The sequence below is a fragment of the Melanostigma gelatinosum genome (genome assembly GCF_949748355.1).
Source record: "Melanostigma gelatinosum genome assembly, chromosome: 11".
Classification (NCBI taxonomy): Eukaryota; Metazoa; Chordata; class Actinopteri; order Perciformes; family Zoarcidae; genus Melanostigma; species Melanostigma gelatinosum.
Genome location: NC_136644.1, coordinates 2825453 through 2844299, shown reverse-complemented (window position 1 = coordinate 2844299; position 18847 = coordinate 2825453). Strand labels below are relative to the sequence as shown.

The 18847-nt window shown below is 46.8% G+C and overlaps 2 protein-coding genes across 2 annotated transcripts in view; both read left to right on the top strand.

The window, feature by feature from the left end:
• The first annotated feature begins 1009 nt into the window (after positions 1-1009).
• Positions 1010-14019, top strand: cc2d1a (coiled-coil and C2 domain containing 1A). Its single transcript, XM_079279015.1, has 28 exons — positions 1010-1146; positions 1402-1471; positions 1591-1726; positions 1850-1953; positions 2275-2511; positions 2702-3017; positions 3307-3416; positions 3517-3589; positions 3826-3924; positions 4025-4152; positions 4815-4887; positions 5098-5231; positions 5610-5697; positions 5812-5888; positions 6032-6127; positions 6741-6863; positions 7068-7126; positions 7913-8029; positions 8711-8784; positions 8872-8930; positions 9024-9175; positions 9306-9396; positions 9476-9631; positions 10060-10263; positions 10351-10477; positions 10581-10657; positions 10738-10785; positions 10873-14019. The coding sequence occupies exons 2-28, from the start codon at positions 1415-1417 to the stop codon at positions 10903-10905; spliced, it is 3048 nt and encodes a 1015-aa protein (XP_079135141.1). The 5' UTR covers positions 1010-1146; positions 1402-1414; the 3' UTR covers positions 10906-14019.
• An 882-nt stretch (positions 14020-14901) lies between these two features.
• The window catches only part of mri1 (methylthioribose-1-phosphate isomerase 1), a 5045-nt gene continuing 1099 nt past the window's right edge, over positions 14902-18847 (top strand). The window contains exons 1-5 of the mRNA XM_079278045.1: positions 14902-15397; positions 16259-16482; positions 17708-17877; positions 17963-18139; positions 18244-18468. Of these exons, the coding sequence (XP_079134171.1) occupies positions 15266-15397; positions 16259-16482; positions 17708-17877; positions 17963-18139; positions 18244-18468 (928 nt within the window). The 5' untranslated portion in view covers positions 14902-15265. The remainder of the gene's footprint in view (positions 15398-16258; positions 16483-17707; positions 17878-17962; positions 18140-18243; positions 18469-18847) is intronic.

Below are 18847 nucleotides of genomic sequence, written 5' to 3'. Positions count from 1 at the left end.
CTGGGATCGGTGACTTTAGTCTCTTCTTGCTCGTCGAATGCTTTAACAGTAGATTCCTGCAGAGGGGAGTGGTGGCATTGTAACAGTGTGGCATCCACTGTTGTATGATTTACTTCAGCGTCCTGAAATAATAAAAAGAAGAGAATGACTTATCTACTATTTGGCCTGATAAGACGATAAAATGTGATTTAATTGTGTTTCAATCACTTGAATGACCTGATGATGAGCAGCCTGGACATCATCGATCTCTGAGTTTTCATCACTTGGACATTCCCTCTTCCTTGACCTGAGTGACCGAGGCTGAGGTGGAGCTACGCCGGCTTAACACATAAGGATCAACTCAATTCAAATTAAAATGAGCCCATCAATGACAGTGAGGCAATTGTACATCAAATATCATTTTTCTTCCAAAAAACAACAGTTCAACAGTAGCACATTAAAGTTAGCCCATGTAATGAGGTAATAGCAACTGCTTTACCACTGCTGCTGTTGGTCTTTGCTTTTGCTTTGCCTTTGGCCATCTCTTTTCCCTAAATAACAAAAAGAAGTGAAACACATCAAGACATACCATAGTAGGAGATATACAGCTCATACTGAACATAAATAATTCCCATTGTTACGGTTGTATCTGGTGAGTTTACAGCCAAATCTAAGTAATGTAAGTTAATATAGTAAATACAGCTAGCTAACCTAGTTACACGAGTTAACTGAGTGGAAGAGGAGAGTTGATGATGTGACTTGTGTGATGTTACTCAGTGTGCTTGCTGAGTTTAAAACACAACCAAATTATACTGATTAAGTGGAAAGATAGTGACAAAATGTCGCGTTATATATATTTTTCCCACTGTCATACATCCACCCACCTGAACCATACGGCCTCGCCTTGTAACGTCGGTGTTTTACGGCAGCACTGGGCGTGTTTCGTCTAGCCGTAAAGCGCGACGTGCGTTGCCACTGGAAACGCAATGTAGGAAGTCAGTTCCACAGCCCACCGTTCCAGTTTTGACAGCTCAAACTTAACGTTACATTACTGCTTGTATATGTTGTGTCTTTCGTCCCGTTGTTTATGAGCATTTTTTTCCGACCTGACTAACGTTAGCTAGCTGTACCGGTAACGGTAACATCACGGTCCGTGAAACTGACAAGGTAAACAGCTTGCCTGTACGTTCAGTGTCTGTGTAAAAACGAACTGTTTGTTGTGTTAGCTAACATGTTAGCACACAGAAGCTAACACCATACAAAACAGTTGGGACAGTTTTAATTGTTACTGAATACTACTGCTGTTGAGTTCAGTGCCGACTCTACACGAGGTGTACTGGCAGCGGATACTGTCAGTTATGTTCATCACAGTTCTGCTTCTTTCCATTGGCTCAACGCATGCAATCCTTCCTTAACGTTCAGGTTTGAACCGTCGATGAGCCGCAGTCGGAACCCCCCTCCCCGGGGTCAAGGGGCAGCGCGAGCCAAACAGGTAACACCCGTCATGTCTGATAAGGAGTGAATGATGTCCACTGTTACGTCAGCAACAGGTATGATTCAGCACCTCTGTCCCTGTTCTTACGTCTGTCTGTCTGCCTGGCGGTGTCTCAGATGGGGCTGCTCCTTGACCTGTCGCCGGACGGAGGGATGGATGACGAGGGAAATGATGAAGAGCTGGAGGCAGAGCTTCTGAATCTGGTGGGAGGAGGTGGAGAGAGATCACAAGGGAAGAAAGGTGACGGCAGAGGTGAGAGAGTCTCTCCCGTGCTTCATTCATAGACGTCTATCGGTGTAAAGTAAAGTTTTCTCTTTTTATTTGTGTGTCGCTGTTTGAATTTTGATGTGCCGCTAGTGATGCGTTTGTGTACAGCTCCTGTCCCCATGGCTGATATAGAGCGAATGGCAGCACTTTGTATGAAAGACCTGGATGATGAGGAAATGGGGGATGACGATCTGGATGATGAAGATCTGCTGGTAACACACTCGCACTGTCTTTTGTCTGTTTTACAGCTGAAACACGTAGTGGATTAACTGATGAGTTGGCAGAAAATTTATTTGGAACTACTTTTGACAATGGTTGAATTGTGTCCGTTATTTTTTAGTCCCAGCTTCTCAGATGTGCTGAATTTGAAGACATCATCTTGGGGTCTGATAATAAAAAGACATCGTTAGCTGCATTCCTAATCCCGTTCATTCCACTTCTAATATAATGGTGAATCTGAAGCTGCTGAATTGCTTTAAATATCTGGATTTCTTTTTTTTTTACGGCATACATTTCTGTGTCCCCGCACATAGGCAGAGCTGAATGAGGTTTTGGAGGATGATGAGGAACAAACTCCCCCTCCTGCCATCACGCCGACTGCTCCCAAAGTGAGCGTTGCATCCCACTCGGCTCCTCCTGCCGCTCCCGGTGGTGCAACTGGGTTGGAGTCTCTCCTACTGGAGCGCGTGGAAATGTATAAGACGGCCGTTTCCAATGCTAAGACCGCAGGGGAGACGAGCAAAGTCCGAAGATATGACCGTGGGTTAAAGGTAAGCTGGAGGAGGAAGAGGAAACATCCTACACAACCATACTTTGCCTTCATTCAAGCTTTTTTCAAATGTCTAAATGGGCCTCTCATATAGGAATCTAAGACTTAATCTTGTAAAACATTGCAACTTTTTTCATTTAAATCCTATAAACGTGTGTTCATGATTCTTTTTTTTTCTCCTTCAACCCTAGACACTGCAGTCCATGTTGACATCTTTTCGGAAAGGGAAGCCAGTCAGCGAGGAGGAGATTCCGCCTCCGGTTGCTCTCGGTGGAAAGCCCAACGTCTCAGACGAGTCCGACTCGATCAAGGAAGGAGAACTGCCGGGGCCCACGCTGATGCCCTCTCCTTCCACAAACCAGAAACCTCGAATGGAGGCTGCACCGGCAGCTCCGCATATGAAGCCACTCCATCTGACCGTGCCCCATAAGCCTGCTGCCGCCTTAACCCCGGGAACACCTGCCATCTCTCCCCTCACCCCCGGCCAGCCTGACGCTCAGCACTCAGGTGATAACATACGGAGTACGCTGTGGGAGTCTCTCCACCTCAGCACTTCTTCTCTGTACCGTGTACTGGATGTATAACTGATTATTGGTCATCCTTATTGCCCAACTCTTCTGACTTTGGCGATGGCTCGTTCCACACTTTAATCTCAATGTCAAACTTATATCATCACATGCGCTCACAAATGTCCTGCTAAATGTCACTGTGATCCTCCTGAGCTTTGAGTCTTTTTGTTTTCTATGTTGTTCTCTCTTCATCTGACGTTGTCTCTGTCTGCCCTCCCTCCATTCAGAGCTGAAACAGGCAGTGTTGTCCAGACAGAGGGAGTATAAGATCGCTGCCATACACGCCAAGCAGAACTTCGACATAGACGGGGCGAAACAGCACTACCTCACTGCCAAGGTAACAGAACCAACGTCAATGTTATCGCGTCATTAAATCTATTTGTATCCTTTTATGTAGAAAAAGTCAATCCGAATGGAATTAATCTTCTTTTATGCAGAAGCTGGACACTCTGGTGGCGGCACTGGACAGAGGCGAACCAGTCGACCTGAGCTCACTACCGCCTCCTCCTGGTCAGTTAAAGGAATACTTTAATGAATCGTTTTTGACTTTTGTGGAGCCTAAAAGGAAGCTCCCAACAGTGGCATCAGTGCGTTATTGCACTATTTATTGACTTTTCTGAGGCACCATATAACTAGAATGATTTTTAATTTTGGACCAGTTCAGGGATGTCTGTGATTGTTGACACTGTTTGTAATATGCCAGTGTATAACTTGCTGTTTCTCCACTGATATCTGATCGTTTGCAGGAGACGTAGTAGCAGAACACTGTGCACCTCCTCCTCCTCAGTCTTCCTCTAAACCTGCTGCCCCCGCTGCACCTGCACCCACCCAGGTGGCCGCTGCCGGTACGACTCCAGTAACCCTGATCCTTCAGATGATAAAAATGTTCCACGTTGAATTTGTGTGTGTGTGTGTGTGTGTGTGTGTCCCCCCCGTCCTGCACAGATCTGCCTGCTCCCAGCAATGTGGGAGAAGCCCTGCAGCAGAGGATGGACATATACAAGTCAGCAGCAGAGGGAGCCAAGAGCAAAGGAGATGACCGGAAGGCTCGCATGCACCAGCGCATTGTCAAGGTACACATGTACCATATCGTTGTAACTATTTTCAAAGCCGAATAATGTATTTCTCAAAACAAATACAGCTTTAGATATTCTCAAAGATCCAGCAATTTGGGATGCAGCTTGCGTTCCTGGTGGTGTGTTATAACTGGTGTGTGTGACTTTATTCTGACTGGAAATACCCTCCGTTGCTTTTACTGGAACCACTTCTGTTGCTCATTTTAGCGTCCGGAATAACCTGCAGTGAAGTCTCCCTTGTTCTCTGAGGATTGTTGCAAGGCATTGTGGGGAAAAATAGGAAACCTTTCATTGTGAAGTAGATTTGGCTGAGGCGAGGTCAATGGGTAAAACAAGAACGTGAAGACAAGAACGTGACAGAAAGGACAAGATATTGTTGTGCGGCATGGATATTGTATTAGTAGGAGTGGAAGCACATTGATGACGTAGATCTCCATGTGGGAGTTCTGCTTCTGTCAGTATTCTTATGCAGGAAAGACTTTATATTTTGGGTGGGATTGGAAAACCAGATCGATACATTGTATTTATTCTGATTTACAATGCTACACTTGAGGAATGTATTGACTATGACAGAGTAACAATACCAGAATATAAGAGTATCCAAGCGTGGAATTCTCCTTACTAACAGAATTATCAATCATCTCCTCTGTTCTCCAAAGCAATACCAGGATGCCATCAGAGCTCACAAAGCTGGACGAGCCATCAACTTGTCTGACCTACCTGTGCCGCCAGGTAACCTTCTCCCGGTGTGTTTCAGGATTGGGCCTCTGCTGCACTTTATAGTTACAGTAAGGTGTGTGTGTGTGTGTGTGTGTGTGTGTGTGTGTGTGTGTGTGTGTGTGTGTGTGTGTGTGTGTGTGTGTGTGTGTGTGTGTGTGTGTGTGTGTGTGTGTGTGTGTGTGTGTGTGTGTGTGTGTGTGTGTGTGTGTTGCCCTCTTGTAGGTTGTCCTCCACTTCAGGGCTCAGAGGGGAGTCAGCAGAGCTTCATGGGTGTCCTGGAAACGGCGATGGAAATAGCTAATCAGGACGCAGACGCAGAAGATGATGAAGAGGACGGACAAAGAGAGGCTGCCAAGGTAAAAAATAAAAAAATAAATAACGGTACGACCAAATGGTCAAGTTGTTGTTGTGCAGCCAAGAAATCTGATTGGTCGCCTTTTCAAGCGAGGCTAGACGGGTTTTATTGTTGGCCGTGCCGGCTCCTGTGCAGGTTATTGAGTTCTGACTGTTGTCTCTGCTACACCTCCTGACTCTCACATCAACACCGTGCTTCACTGTAAACCACGGGAAAGTATATCAACAGTGACTCACTAAATTCAGTGAAGACAATTGTTAAAAATGCTAAATCAAGGTCCCAGGTAAGAGAGCAGCACTGCACCCAGACATGTGTGTGTGTGTGTGTGTGTGTCATTGCATTTGTGTGACGCTCACACTCGCATGTTCTTCCTCTGCAGCCGGCAGTGCGTCCACCCGTCCAGAAAGCAAAGTCTCCGGCTCCTCAGCCCCCCGGAGGCCCCTCGGCTCCAAAGCTGGGACCAAAAGGTTCATTCAGAGTGTCCTGTGTTCTGCCCGCACGTACAAAATGTACCAATACGAGGAGTTTGAGTGCTACGCGAGGCAGAGTTTCACTTCTTTTTCTCTTAATTATCCTTTCAGTCCAGCAGCAATTGGATTTCCTGTTGCTAAGGCGACAGGCTTTTATGCGCGCCGCGCTGCGCTCCAAACAGATGAAGGTAAGCTGGGGGGGTTTCATTTGTTTCTCTTCTTTGCTGATAGATTCCCTGACATCTTTATAGTTTTGGTAGATGTCTTTCATTACAGCCGCCTGTTGTTTAGTTGGAGTCTTGAACATCTGCTGCCGTGTGATGGTTTGTAGGACATGACTGGAGCAGCGCAGCACCTCCGACACGCCAAGGGACTGGACCCCATGGTCACCGCCGCCAACGCTGGGCTGCCTGTTGATATCAGCAAGGTCATAAATATATTCCTGTGTGTGTGTGTGTGTGTGTGTGTGTGTGTGACCTGTTGTCACAGGAGCAACCAAAAGTGTGAGGTGTGTTAACACAAAACAGGACAGAAATAGAAGACGGTAGGAAGGAAGTGCGGGGTGAAATCAAAACACCTTTGTGCTCATCACGGTCTCACCTTCTGTCTCTGTGTGTGTGTGTGTGTGTGTGTGTGTGTGTGTGTGTGTGTGTGTGTGTGTGTGTGTGTGTGTGTGTGTGTGTGTGTGTGTGTGTGTGTGTGTGTGTGTGTGTGTGTGTGTGTGTGTGTGTGTGTGTGAGCATTTTTTCATTGCCATTCCTCTATTAATATTTCACACAGTTGCCACTTCTCCCATCTGACTTTCTTTCATTTTTCCTGACTTTCATTTTAACATCTTTGTTTCAAATCACCCGTGTTCTTCCCTCTGACTCACAGCGTGATTACCAAGAATATTAACTTTGTGCCTCTGGTAGTTTGTCTTCCTTTCCGTCCCCAGAACATCACACGGGCTCAGAAACATCTTCACAATTTCTAGTGGACAGATTTTATTTTATTTTTTCTTTTTCGCTCCACATTTGTAATCGTCTCCTTCCCGACAGATTCCCAACGCTCCAGTCAGTGAGGAGGACTACTCCCTGGCCCGCTCCCGCACCTCCCCTCTCTCCCCTCGCTCCAGTGAGCAGTACCACGGCCTCATGGATCTTTTGCGGAAGCAGCATGAGGTCAGGACACTCTTCTCCCTTCTTCTTTCACGTATATTGTACAAGAAAGCGTCTGCTCATGATAACGGCCTTAAAAGATTGTTCATCACTTTTCTAGCTGTGCAGCTTTTTAAAAAGACGAATCACAAATAGCCGTGTATCATATCGTCTCTGGCTGTTGTCTGTTCTCGTACCAACGCCTTCCTTTGTTGTGCCTCTCTACAGAAGTGTTTGGGATTCTCTCAGCAGCTCACCCTCTTGGGCAATGTGGCGGAGGCTCTGAAGTAAGAGTCCCCGTCGTGGTGTGTTTGTTACACATGTTATCTGCAGCCATGCCAAGAGGCACATTTTATTAAATTGAATGAATCTGTGTTTGATTTGATGGTATCATGCTCATTTTGATTGCTACACATTAAGTTTTATTTCTCATCACAAATCACGGGCAGCGACCAAAGGCATCACAACTTTGAGATCAGATGATTTATTATTCATTTTACATCGTTACACATACAATGACAAACGCCTTCATTATTCGCTAACTCTGACCAACAGTCACAAGCCCAAAGAAATACATTTTAAATCTATTAAAAGCTGAAAATATGCAGATTCTCACACTTGAGAAGCTTATGTTTGATATGTATTTGTATCTCCTGATATACTTCTTTATTTATTCAACTGAGCATATCGCATATCAAACATAAGCCAACACACACACGCTGACTTTACTTTTTATTTTTTTCATCACCATAGTGCATGCAGTGTAACTTTCATGTCACACTGAATATTTTGCACGTTCTCCTCATCTTTTCACAGATTTTCACATACATTCAACCATCGCGTGATGGTCCTTAAGACTCTCGTTGCTTTCTCCAGTTTTGCTTTAAAAAATGTCAATATATCGAGCTCCTGAAGTTCTTCGGTGAACAATGCGGGAATCCGTGTGTTTGTTTGATCAAACAGAGCTGTCCGGCGTACTCTGACTGCTGTCTGTGCAGAGACCAGTCCGTACTGCCAGACTTCATATGAGATGTGATGAGTTGTGTGTAAGGACCGTCTCTGTTTCCCACCAGGTTTGAGAAACTAGTGGAGGAGTGTATGAAGAGCATCGCCGTACTGAAGAACGCCCACGCCAAGGGCCAGCCGGTCCCCAAGTGTCGCACGGAGGAGAGGACCTTGAACACCGTCAAGTCAGCAACAAACATAATTGATGATGATATAATATTTAGTTTTAGTGTATTTTCTTTCAGCCATGGTAATGACTTCAGAGGTTGCAGTTCTGTCAGATAATCCACCACTTTGGTCCAGACTGAAATATCTCAACAAACTATTAGATGGACTGACAACGAATTTTGTGCAGATGTTTACATTTACAGAGGATGAAAATGATTGACTTTGGAGATCACCTGGATGTTCTTTTATCCTTGAGGTTGATATATTTAGCAGAGATCCTGTTTCCTTTTACGTGAACGTGAGGATTAACTCTGGTTGCGTAATCGTTGCATTCCAGTTCAGGATTTATTTTTAACCCGAGGATTTCTGACCGCTAACGGATATCGGTAATTGTTTAAACTTTTTTTCTCATGCACACATGCATCAGATGTTTGCTTTAGAAAATACATGTTTTTTTAGACTTTCCCTGACGAGCGCGGTAGATGAGTCAGATTGACTCGCTGTGACTCACTCTGGCGCTGCTCCAGTATCATACGGAGCTCACAGCTAGGTAACTCTGGCAGTGACTCATAAACAGGCTCTTCAACAGTCGGGTTGTTTGGCATCCAGGGACGCTGACTGGTTGTTGTCTGTCACTCGTGGTGCTGTGTCTAAATGGACTTGCCCCCCCCCCCCCCCCCCCGTTTCTTCTTATTTAGGATCCACAACGGCCTGACACCAAATGACCTGATTCTGTACATCATCAAAGGCATCAACCTGCCATGTCCCTCAGGTACTGACGGCAGCTCTGCGTCTTTGAAATCACCCGGCAGTAATGTGTCACATGTTTGCTCACGTACACCCACCTCTCCTCCTTCAGGTGTCTCGCCTAACGATCTGGATGCCAGTGTGAAGTTTGAGTTTCCTTTTCCCAGTGCGGTGAGCATCTCTCTCGCTCAGTGAGTAGATTGTGGATGTTTCACTCTGGTTTGACCTCGATGTGCTTTAATGCATTCATTTGTCTGCGTGTAGGAGGAGGCTCAGAGGGACAAAACGGGCACGGTAAAGAGCACCAACAACCCCGAGTTTAAAGAGAATTTCAAACTCAACATCAACCGAGCCCACCGAGGCTTCAAACGAGTCGTCCAGTCCAAAGGCATCAAGTTTGAAATCGTCCACAAGGGGTAAAAAAAACACACAACTGCTTCTTGGACAATATAGGCAGAAGCTTCCCCGTCTATCCTCGTGGTCTAAGCGGTAAATATCATGTCTGTTGTGCTTTTGTCAGTTGTGTTCTTCTCGCTGTATTCACAGAGGCCTGTTTAAGACGGACAGAGTTGTGGGCACTGCTCACATGAAGCTCGAGGCTTTAGAGAACCAGTGTGACGTTAGAGAAATAATAGAGGTGGGTGTTGATGGCAAGTAAACACAAATGCATATACGCACATGTACGTACCAGTTCTATCTAACAGTGTGTCTCGTAGGTGATGGATGGACGAAAAGCGACGGGTGGAAAGTTGGAGGTGAAGGTGAAGATCAGAGAGCCTTTAACCGGAGCCGATCTCCAGCCGGTGACGGAGAAGTGGCTGGTTCTCGATCCGGTGTCCTCCCTTTCTCCTCCAGAGAGACAAAAGCAACGGGTGAGTAGAGGATTCACGTGTGTCGACTGTGGGAGGAAACGTGGGATTCCTCCAGACGACACGGGAAGAACTCCTCACGGGGGGGGGGGGGGGGGGGGGGAGTTATTTATGTTTGTGATGCCCTGTAGCTGCTGCAAAACTTGAGTGAAATGCATCTTTAAAATGACATTTGGATGGAAATCTGATTTCGCCCCACTTTCAAATATTGCTTTGGTTTGTAACCGCTTCAAACTCACTTCAGACCTTAGACCAACACTCTAGTTCGTCTCAAACATAACCGGGTCTACAGTCACGATGTGAGCCGCTGCCTGCTGATTAATATGCTGAGATCCTGAGGCCCCCTTTGCCAGGTTAACGGAAGCTGACACCATCGCCATTAAATATATTGACAGTGCCAGTTCAGTGAAGTCTCAGTGTGTTTGAATCAGGCTCCATCTCCTCGCTCTAAACCCAAACATGAAGCGAGCAGCAGACAAGAAGCGAGCAGCAGACAAGAAGCGAGCAGCAGACATGAAGCGAGCAGCAGACATGAAGCGAGCAGCAGGAGCAGTCATCCCAACAACTCTCCTCCACTTTACAACCTCACCAGCTTCAGCCTCCTCAACCACGACAGGGAGCGGATGGAGAGAAAGGTATTTGTGTGTGTTTATGTGCGTGTGGTCTAAGCACCGTCCACAACATCCACTTCTCTAATGGGAAAGTCTCGTCGGGTCTGTCAGGTTGCAGAGTATCGAAAGGCGCAGCGGCATCCCCCCTCTGACCTGGTCCTCCAACACAAAGAGGTCACACACAGGCTGCAGTGGCAGAAAGCGCAGCTGGAGCGAGCCTCCTCCGCTCTACTGACCGGTAACTCGCACGAAGAACACAAACGAGTGCTTACTTTACTGCCGCGTGTGTTCGTATGTCTCGACCTCTCAAACACCGACGTCTTCCTTCACCGTGTGTGTAGAGTATGAACATGCGCTGCAGCGCTCCGTCCAAGGGTATGCTGACTCCGTGAAGAAACACTCCAGCCAAGGCAACAGGGTGAGTACAGTTGAACTGAGTGTGTGTGTGTGTTTTTAGGTTTGGCCTTATTGTGTAAAGTTTTCATTGTCTTATTATAGGACGCTGCCAAGGATGCGCTTGGCAGGTTGAGGATGGTGGAGAACGAGGTAAAGGTTGCCAATGCAAACAAATGTTTTATCATAATGTCTGTAAATGATGTACAATGTCATGCTCTCCTTTTCTCCCCGCCTCAGCTGGATTCGCTGAAAAGGAAACGCACGGGATGAGAGGAGAGTTAAGGGAGTGGAGACTTGGCTGTAGTATTCTATCATCGCTCTCATACACAAACACTACATCGGGGGCCGTTAAGCACCTTTTGCATGATTCTATGCTGCTCATTTCCATGAAAACTGCATCAACCAATCAGATAATTCTGTCAATTGATCAAAAAACGTGTGTCACGTTGGGGTTAGTCCCCTGCGAAAGTCATTAAAAAGAAATTTGTATCTACAAAGGGACACGGAACGTAAGCATTAAAATGTGCGACGCAGGCTTATTTGCACTTAAACAGCAGAGAAAGCTGCTTCTGAAGCACAGCTTCACATACCTTACCGGTGCCATGTTCGGTTTTTATTCCCATCTTTCCTTTGTTGCTGAGGAGATCTGTTAGAAGATCTGTACGTTTTACATTTGGCACCAGCTCAGAGAGTCGGTGTAGCTGTCCGTAGATGACCAAAATGTGTGTGTGTGTGCTCTGAAGTGTGTTTAACCAACAGAGTGAGGACTTTTTAACCCCTTTTCCCATATTTTATGTGTGTAATGAGCTTAATCTAATCTGTCTGCTCCAGTGTTCCCAGATTACAGTAATCTGCTCCGTTTGGAGTGGTGTGATATGGGAATAAAAAAAACGGGGCTTGGGGGTGCCGCAGCCTACATCCCATAATGAGGGATTAGTGTTTGTGTCACCAAGGAGACGACGAGATCAGACGTAGAGACGCCTTTGGGGCTGGGGAGAGGGGGTGTTAGCAGCGTGCCGTGAATGTGGTAGAAGCTTAGCTCTGCAGAAGGATTGCTGCTTCTTCTGCTGCATCGTCATCAGCTGTTTCTTCTTTGTTGTCTTCTTCATCTTCACTTTCTTCGCACTAATTCCTTTGCGTACGTTCAGAGCATTCAGAGTCGCGAGTAACAGGCGGCACTACTTGGATTTTCTTTAAACTCTTAAACAATATTAAGCCCATTATGCTGTCGATTATGAAATAATGATCAGCTGCTGTGTCGGCATGCTGCTATTTTGCACACATTTTGGCACATGCAGTTTACTAAAGCAGGATCTGTCCCGCTGAGCTCTCCAGTAGCAGCACAGTGGGTGCTGAGTAGTCTGCCCAGAGGAAGAGAACCCAACATGTGCCAGTAAGGCTGGGTAATTGCTCATTTCTATTTCTGTTGCACCACAGACATCCCCTGTCACAGGCTTCCGAGTCGTTCCTCGCCACTTTACACTCGCTGCGAGCGTGAAGTCAACGGTACAGCATTCAGACTGATCCTGTAAAACTTCAGAGGATGTGTGACAAATGCAGAGGCCTTGGAATTGGTCATTTTGCCACAACAAGTTTAGATTGTGCAACAGCATGTCTTCTCTGTTCTGTTTCGTGCTCCGGACAGCAGATTCTGCTGATCCTCGTTGACTTCATGCAGCCAGAAAGTAGCAGACGTCTTTAAATGAGCCTCGCTCTGTTTTTTTTATCTGACTCTTCAATGTGGATGATGTCTGGTAACTCTGCTAATAGTTGTTGTAGTCATGTGAGACAGCAGAGAATCATGTGTTTGTCTTAATCCGCCCACTGCCTCGCCCCATCAGCAAATAATCCCGGTTAAAGTTGACCTGATAAGACCCTCCACAGTCTGTGTTGATATTTATGTAACATCCCTTCCCCCACATTATTATTTTTAATCTGTCAGGAGAAGATATCTTCTGACTCTCTGTAAGTGATGATGAAGTGCAACATATAGTGGATCTTAAATGACTGTGCGTGTGTGCAACTTTACCTCCTTAACTACAAATCATGGACACATCATATTTTTGCTGACAATTTTTAAACGTCTGCAGCACCAGTTTCACTTTTCATGTGTTTTCCCGATTGTTCCAGTTAGTCATTAGTTTCAGTGCAGGACGGGAATCAGTTAGCAGACTGTTACAACTTGCTTGCTAAACATTTACAGAAACAAACAAAACTCAGTTTGAGACAAACATTTACACACTGTCAGTGTGTCGTATTGCAGTTTAGATGCATATACGTTTGAAAAACTGCATTAACGATTAAGATGATGTCTGCAGACTCGATGGATTTCACAACTCAAGCAGATTTCAAGAGTCTACTAATTGGTTTTTATACTTTACGGTAATTAATGGAAACCAATGGCTGACTGAGACTGTTGGAAGAATTATTTGGTGTTTAAAAAAGGCCAAATAACAGTGAAAAAGCCTCTTATGATTCCCTACAACCTGAGGCTTCAAATGTCTTGTTTTGTCCGACCGACACTCCAGAACCCAGAGATATTCAGTGTACGAAAGGCTTGAGAAATGATTCAACATTTCTTAAACACAGCAACAGTTTTGTTTTTGGAAGGGCTAGCTGTGACGCAAATGTGTCTAAAACATGGAAAACCACCAGTTTGCTCCTTTTTTTTCACAGAAAATGTTTATTCTTATTCATATTTATGAAGTCATGTAAAGAATATGACTTCGTAGATCTGATATAACTCTGCGTTCATTGCCTTTAAACACACTCACAAGAACTGCAACTGAGCAGCAGCCCCGTTCTTTAACTCCAACACCTTTAACCTGTGTCACCTCACACACACACACACACACACTGCTGCCACATTACCTCACTGCTCGAGTGACCTCATGGCCTCTGAGGCTGTCCTGTTGTCATGCCAACGGGCTCATCAGCATTCAGTGTTGTAGTTCGGTGGTCGGGACCCGGGGAGAGCGACGCATCATTAAAGTTTGTCCTGTTGGTGACTCACTCTCCTGTCTCTCTCACACACACACTCACACTCCGTCTCATATTTTCTTTAGTCTTTCTTTGTCTTCACTCTGTTCAAAAGGAGACATTTTTTGTCATATTTGTTAATGTTCCTGATCTGCTGCAGTAAATGTAATCATCTGGGCTTTAGGGGAAATGTTTTTTCTTCAGTTAAGTCATTTAAGGGCAATCAATATAAATGTAATATTTGTATACAGTAAATATACAGCATAATATGCTCTGTCTCTATTTTCGAGTGTCAGTCGTGATGATTTGTGCGGCTCAAACGGGGGAATGTATGGAGGCCTGATTGTGTTCAGGCTTTATCTTCTGTATGAGATTGTTGTTGGAATCAATAAAATGGTGAAACGGCTCTGGGTTTGTGTCTTCATTGAACAACATTTTTCCCATTTGGACTGATTTTGTGAACAACATTGAAACTTAGAACCTGTGCCTCTTAAAACCGTTTCTATCAGCTTGAAGTGAGAGAATATCTCGCAAAAGATGACATGTTTCAGAAGTCTGCGACAGTAAATTCTGTGAAAATGTTTAGTTCTCATGGACTTTCATATGATCAATGTCTGTGATTGATTTGCAGAACTTTTTATACAGCATTCCACCCAAGTTCCCAGGAGAACCACAGCAGACTGCAACTGGACGTCTCTTTTAAATTGGACTGTAGCTGCATGTTCCACTTTCATTAGGATGGTCATTGGGAGGCTGCGCTCGGACGACATATACAACCAAGTGAGAAACATTTGACCGAGCATAACTTTTGACAAAAAATGTTAAAACTTTAAATTAGAGTTCAGTTTATTTAATATTTGAGTTAACTTTTTTGTGAAAATGTCCTGTTGTAGGTTTTTAGGAGACAGTTTGAAATGTTTGAGACCTAAAAAAAAAAAGCACATTTCACACAGCAGTTCGGTTTGTGGGAGGACTTAAAGCCAATGTCACCTAAATTGATGGAAGAACAATGAAATGGAAGACAAAACAGACGTATCTTTTTTTACAGACAATGCTCGCTGTTCTTTGGGGGGTGAAGCGCGGGGCTTTGGCGTTATGCTAATAACGTGTTTGAATGTGAAATTCCCCCTGACAAAGGGAGGAAAGAGGAGAGGGGGATGGTGCACAGGAACACAAGAGGGGAGTCTTGGTAAAATTGGACAACCCGCGAGACTTTGGTGGGCGTGGTCACAGAGACGAGGGCTTCCTGCTCGGGTGGACACGTGGTTCCGTGTCTGCGTCCCTGCTCGTCTGTCAGTGTGTGAAGGTTTCCAGCCCTTCTCTCACTCCTCTCCCCATCTATCCTCCCGTGCAACACGGCAGACCTTCTCCTGTCTTTACTCCATCCCACCCGCCTGCACCACCTCCTCCTCTTCCTCCTCTTCCTCGTTGCTTCTTCTCCTTGCGACGGCTACCGGGACTGCCGACAGACAGGCCGCGGTCACTTCAACGTGTATCTGCTCAGACAGACGGAGCGAGAGAGAGAGGAGCGGTCTATGTGAACGTGTGTGTGACGAGAGAGTGCGTGTGAGTGAGAGTGCGTGTGCGCGCACCCGCCCGCAACCGGTCCATCAGTGTTATTTCTCCCACCATCCCGCCTCGTTCTTCCGTGATGACGCTGGAAGCGATCCGCTACCGGGCCGGGTCTCTGCAGATCCTCAACCAGCTGCTGCTGCCACACCAGACCTCGTACGATGAGATCCGCTCGGTGCAGGACGCGTACGAGGCCATCAAGTCCATGAAGGTACGGAGCCCCTCTCGCTCTCTCTCGCGCTCTCTCTGGGATTTCTCTCCCGCATGCCCCGCTGCTTGTGCATTTATTCCCGTCGTGCATGTTATTATAATTTTTTTTGATCGGGTCTTTTGTGCTCTCACCGCTGCACGCATGTGTTGCCAGTATGTTTTCCGCCGTGCTCCCGCTGTCGGCCCGTATTTTTGTTTTGGATGCACCTGCAGCACCCGCCATCTACACCCCCCCCCCCCCCCCCCCCACTACCATCCTTTTATAGTTTTCACATTATCATGTGCACGCGCGACTAACTACGCATCTGCACACAGCCGCCCACCCGTGGAATAATATGCTCCCTCCTCTTTCTTTGGGAGAGATTGTTGATGAATTATTAATGACCTTTGCCAGGCTTTTTGTTAGCGTCCGGGTCTTGCATGCACTCGGTGACACCCCCAGCTCGTTTCTCCCTCCATACCTGAAGGCCTGACCCGGAGAGATGCTCAGAGAGTTGCATGTTGTTCAAGTTCTCATTTTCAGGTTTTCACTTTATTAGGGCTGAGCAGATATTCACTCTTTTGTCCTCCCCGGGTACACACAGACAGCGTGTGTGTGTGTGTGTGTGTGACAGAGTGAAGGAATGTTCCATAAGCAGAGAGGGTGATGTCATGATGATAATGGAGTCTAATGGTAGAGCGAGGGAAGACATCAAGACAGATGATATCATTTTGGTGGAAGCTTTTTGGCTCAGTGATCAGCCGCTCACAGCTCTGTGGTGGGAAGAGATGAATACTCCTCACTGGGAGACATCTGTTAGAAGTTGGCACAGAGAGCAAAGATGAAGACCACCATGTGACGCTGACTCTCCTCCTCCTCCAGGTGCGGGGCGCCCCGGCCATCGCCATCGTCGGCTGTCTCAGCCTGGCGGTGGAGTTGCGGGCGGGCGCCGGGGGCGACGACCCCGTGGCCTTCATCAGGGAGTCTCTGTGTCACCTGACTTCGGCTCGGCCCACCGCCGTCAACATGGGCCGCGCCGCCCGCGAGCTGATGGAGTTTGCGGAGAACGAGAGCATGGAGAAGAACTCGGAGCAGCTGAGAGAAAGGTGGGCTGGTCAGAGATCACACCGCGGGCAGCTGTCGTGTGGCGTCATTTGATTAATTGAAGTGCTGATTAAGGGATGGGTTCACTTATTTTAGTTCTACTCAGTTTCTGTATTTTCGTATTCTATTCATTGAAATGTTTTTATTAACCCGTGACTGCAGCACAGCAAGGAAACAAAAAGGACACTTTCACTAAAACGACAGCGACGCTGTCGGTTATTTGTTTGCCGTGAGTCCCCCTCGTCTGTGAATGCGGGCCGTGTTTAGAGCACAAATTGAATTTATTAACTTCTCAGCCGTCCTACTTTTCCATTTCCACTGACATACTGGTGCTAGTACAGCAGGGAAGAGGAATACCGTGAATGTACAGTCGACAACGTTGGCTCCAAACTGCTTTGCAAGTGTTTTATGAAGAAGATAACTCATTGAAAGCAACATCTGTTAGGATTAGGAAACACCCAGTGAGTTTTAGAATGTGAATTATTTGTTTTCAAGGAAACTCCAGAGGACCCTTTGAAGATAAACGGACACTCTGTCAGCAAACACTGAGCACTTCTGGGTTGCTTGCTCTTGTCGTATAAAACGTAGACTGTGAATTGAAATGCTCTGAACTCGTTCCTTTCTTGTGCACAAGTTAGCTGCTGCGATATCGCTTCGTCTTTTATCCCCATGAGTTACAGTCATTTAGTCACAACTCCACACCGCTACAGTCCCTCATGTCGGATCACATGACAAAGATTCAAATGAGTTCCACGCAGAGAGGCACAAAAATGAAACGTCCGTGTCGGAGCGGGACTCGATATCGGCAGACGCCCTGAGTTGAGGGATCAGAATCTGTATCCGAAATAGCGGTGGAGCAGTGGAGTGTATGACGGAGCACGGACACGTGGGTCGTGTAGTTGAACTGTGGGCCGGTCTCAACAGACTGTTTGTGTACACTTTGTGAAACAGATGGCCGAGAAACTGCTGAGTGGCCCCAATTATGTAATGGATTGATACTGTAAGGACAAAGAAAGACGAGAATGAGGAACAATATGATGCAATAAAACAATAAGAAACAGATTCTGGATTAGAGAAGGAGGCGCAGAGGAACTGAAGTCAGGACAAACAGAAACACGGAGACATATTGTAACTGCAGACTTGATGGACGCATTCAGTCCACAGTGGCAGATGGAGCCTCCTCTCAGTTCCCACCTCTTCTGCCCCCCCCCCCCCTTCCTCCTACAGTGTAATTTCCTGGATCGAAGACATGCTGGAGCGTGACGTCAATGACAACAGGAAGATCGGTAACTATGGCGCCCAGCACATCCTGTCTGGCGTCCCGAGGGCCTCCGTGACCATCCTCACACACTGCAACACCGGCTCGCTGGCCACGGCCGGATACGGGACCGCACTCGGTAAGAGCGGAGCCTCCGACTGAATAGAAGAGGCTGAAATATTCACGGCACCGACTGTGTAATAATGACTGCGTGCTTTGTGCAGGTGTGGTGCGAAGCCTCCACGCACTGAGCAGGCTGAAGCGCATGTACTGCACAGAGACGAGGCCGTACAACCAGGGATCCAGACTGACGGCTTACGAGGCGGTCGCGGAGGGAATCCCGGCTACGCTCATCACGGACAGCATGGCGGCCCTCACCATGAGAGAAATGGACATCACAGGTGTGTGTTTGCGTGCGCTGTCTTGTCTCCTTTGTCCTCGTTTTCGCAAAACTTCCCTCTTTTTATCAGCACTGACTCTCTTTCCGCCGTGGTCTCCCTCTCAGCTGTGGTGGTGGGTGCAGACAGGGTGGTGGCTAACGGCGACACGGCCAACAAGGTGGGCACATACCAGCTGGCCATTGCCGCAAAGCACCATGGGATTCCCTTCTATGTGGCCGCACCCAGCACGTCGTGCGACCTGAGCCTGGAGAGTGGCAGGGACATCATCATCGAAGTGCGTCCCCCCGAGGAACTCACCAGCATAAACGGAATCCCCATCGCTGCCCCAGGTGAGAAGTGTGGCATGTTGGTGGTTTGACAGGAACGGGTACAAACGGCGAGTTCAGCAGAGGAGAGCGGCGGGGAAACTCGGCTTGGAGAGAGAGAGAGAGAGAGAGCTAAACCCTGAGATTGTTTTAGGTTAGTTTGTTCCCGCTGAATTGAGTCATTTGATCTCTAATTACGTTGCCAGAGCAGAGAGGTGCTCAGTGACATCACAGTAATTAAAGAACACATTTAATGAGCGAGGCGAGGAGGACGTGTGCTTGAACGTTACGTTTCCCTCTCTCCCGAACTTTCCTCTCTCTGGTCCGTCTTGTACACGGCATTTTAAAAATGAAACGTACACGTGGTAGTGTAGATGAAGGGTGACTTGAGTTCATGTGCGGT

Coding starts and splice junctions, on each gene's coding strand:
- cc2d1a (XM_079279015.1), top strand. CDS start 1,415: ATGAGCCGCAGTCGGAACCCCCCTCCCCGGGGTCAAGGGGCAGCGCGA. Junction 5,232..5,609: donor GACAAAGAGAGGCTGCCAAG/GTAAAAAATAAA, acceptor CTTCCTCTGCAG/CCGGCAGTGCGTCCACCCGT. Junction 10,658..10,737: donor ACTCCAGCCAAGGCAACAGG/GTGAGTACAGTT, acceptor GTCTTATTATAG/GACGCTGCCAAGGATGCGCT.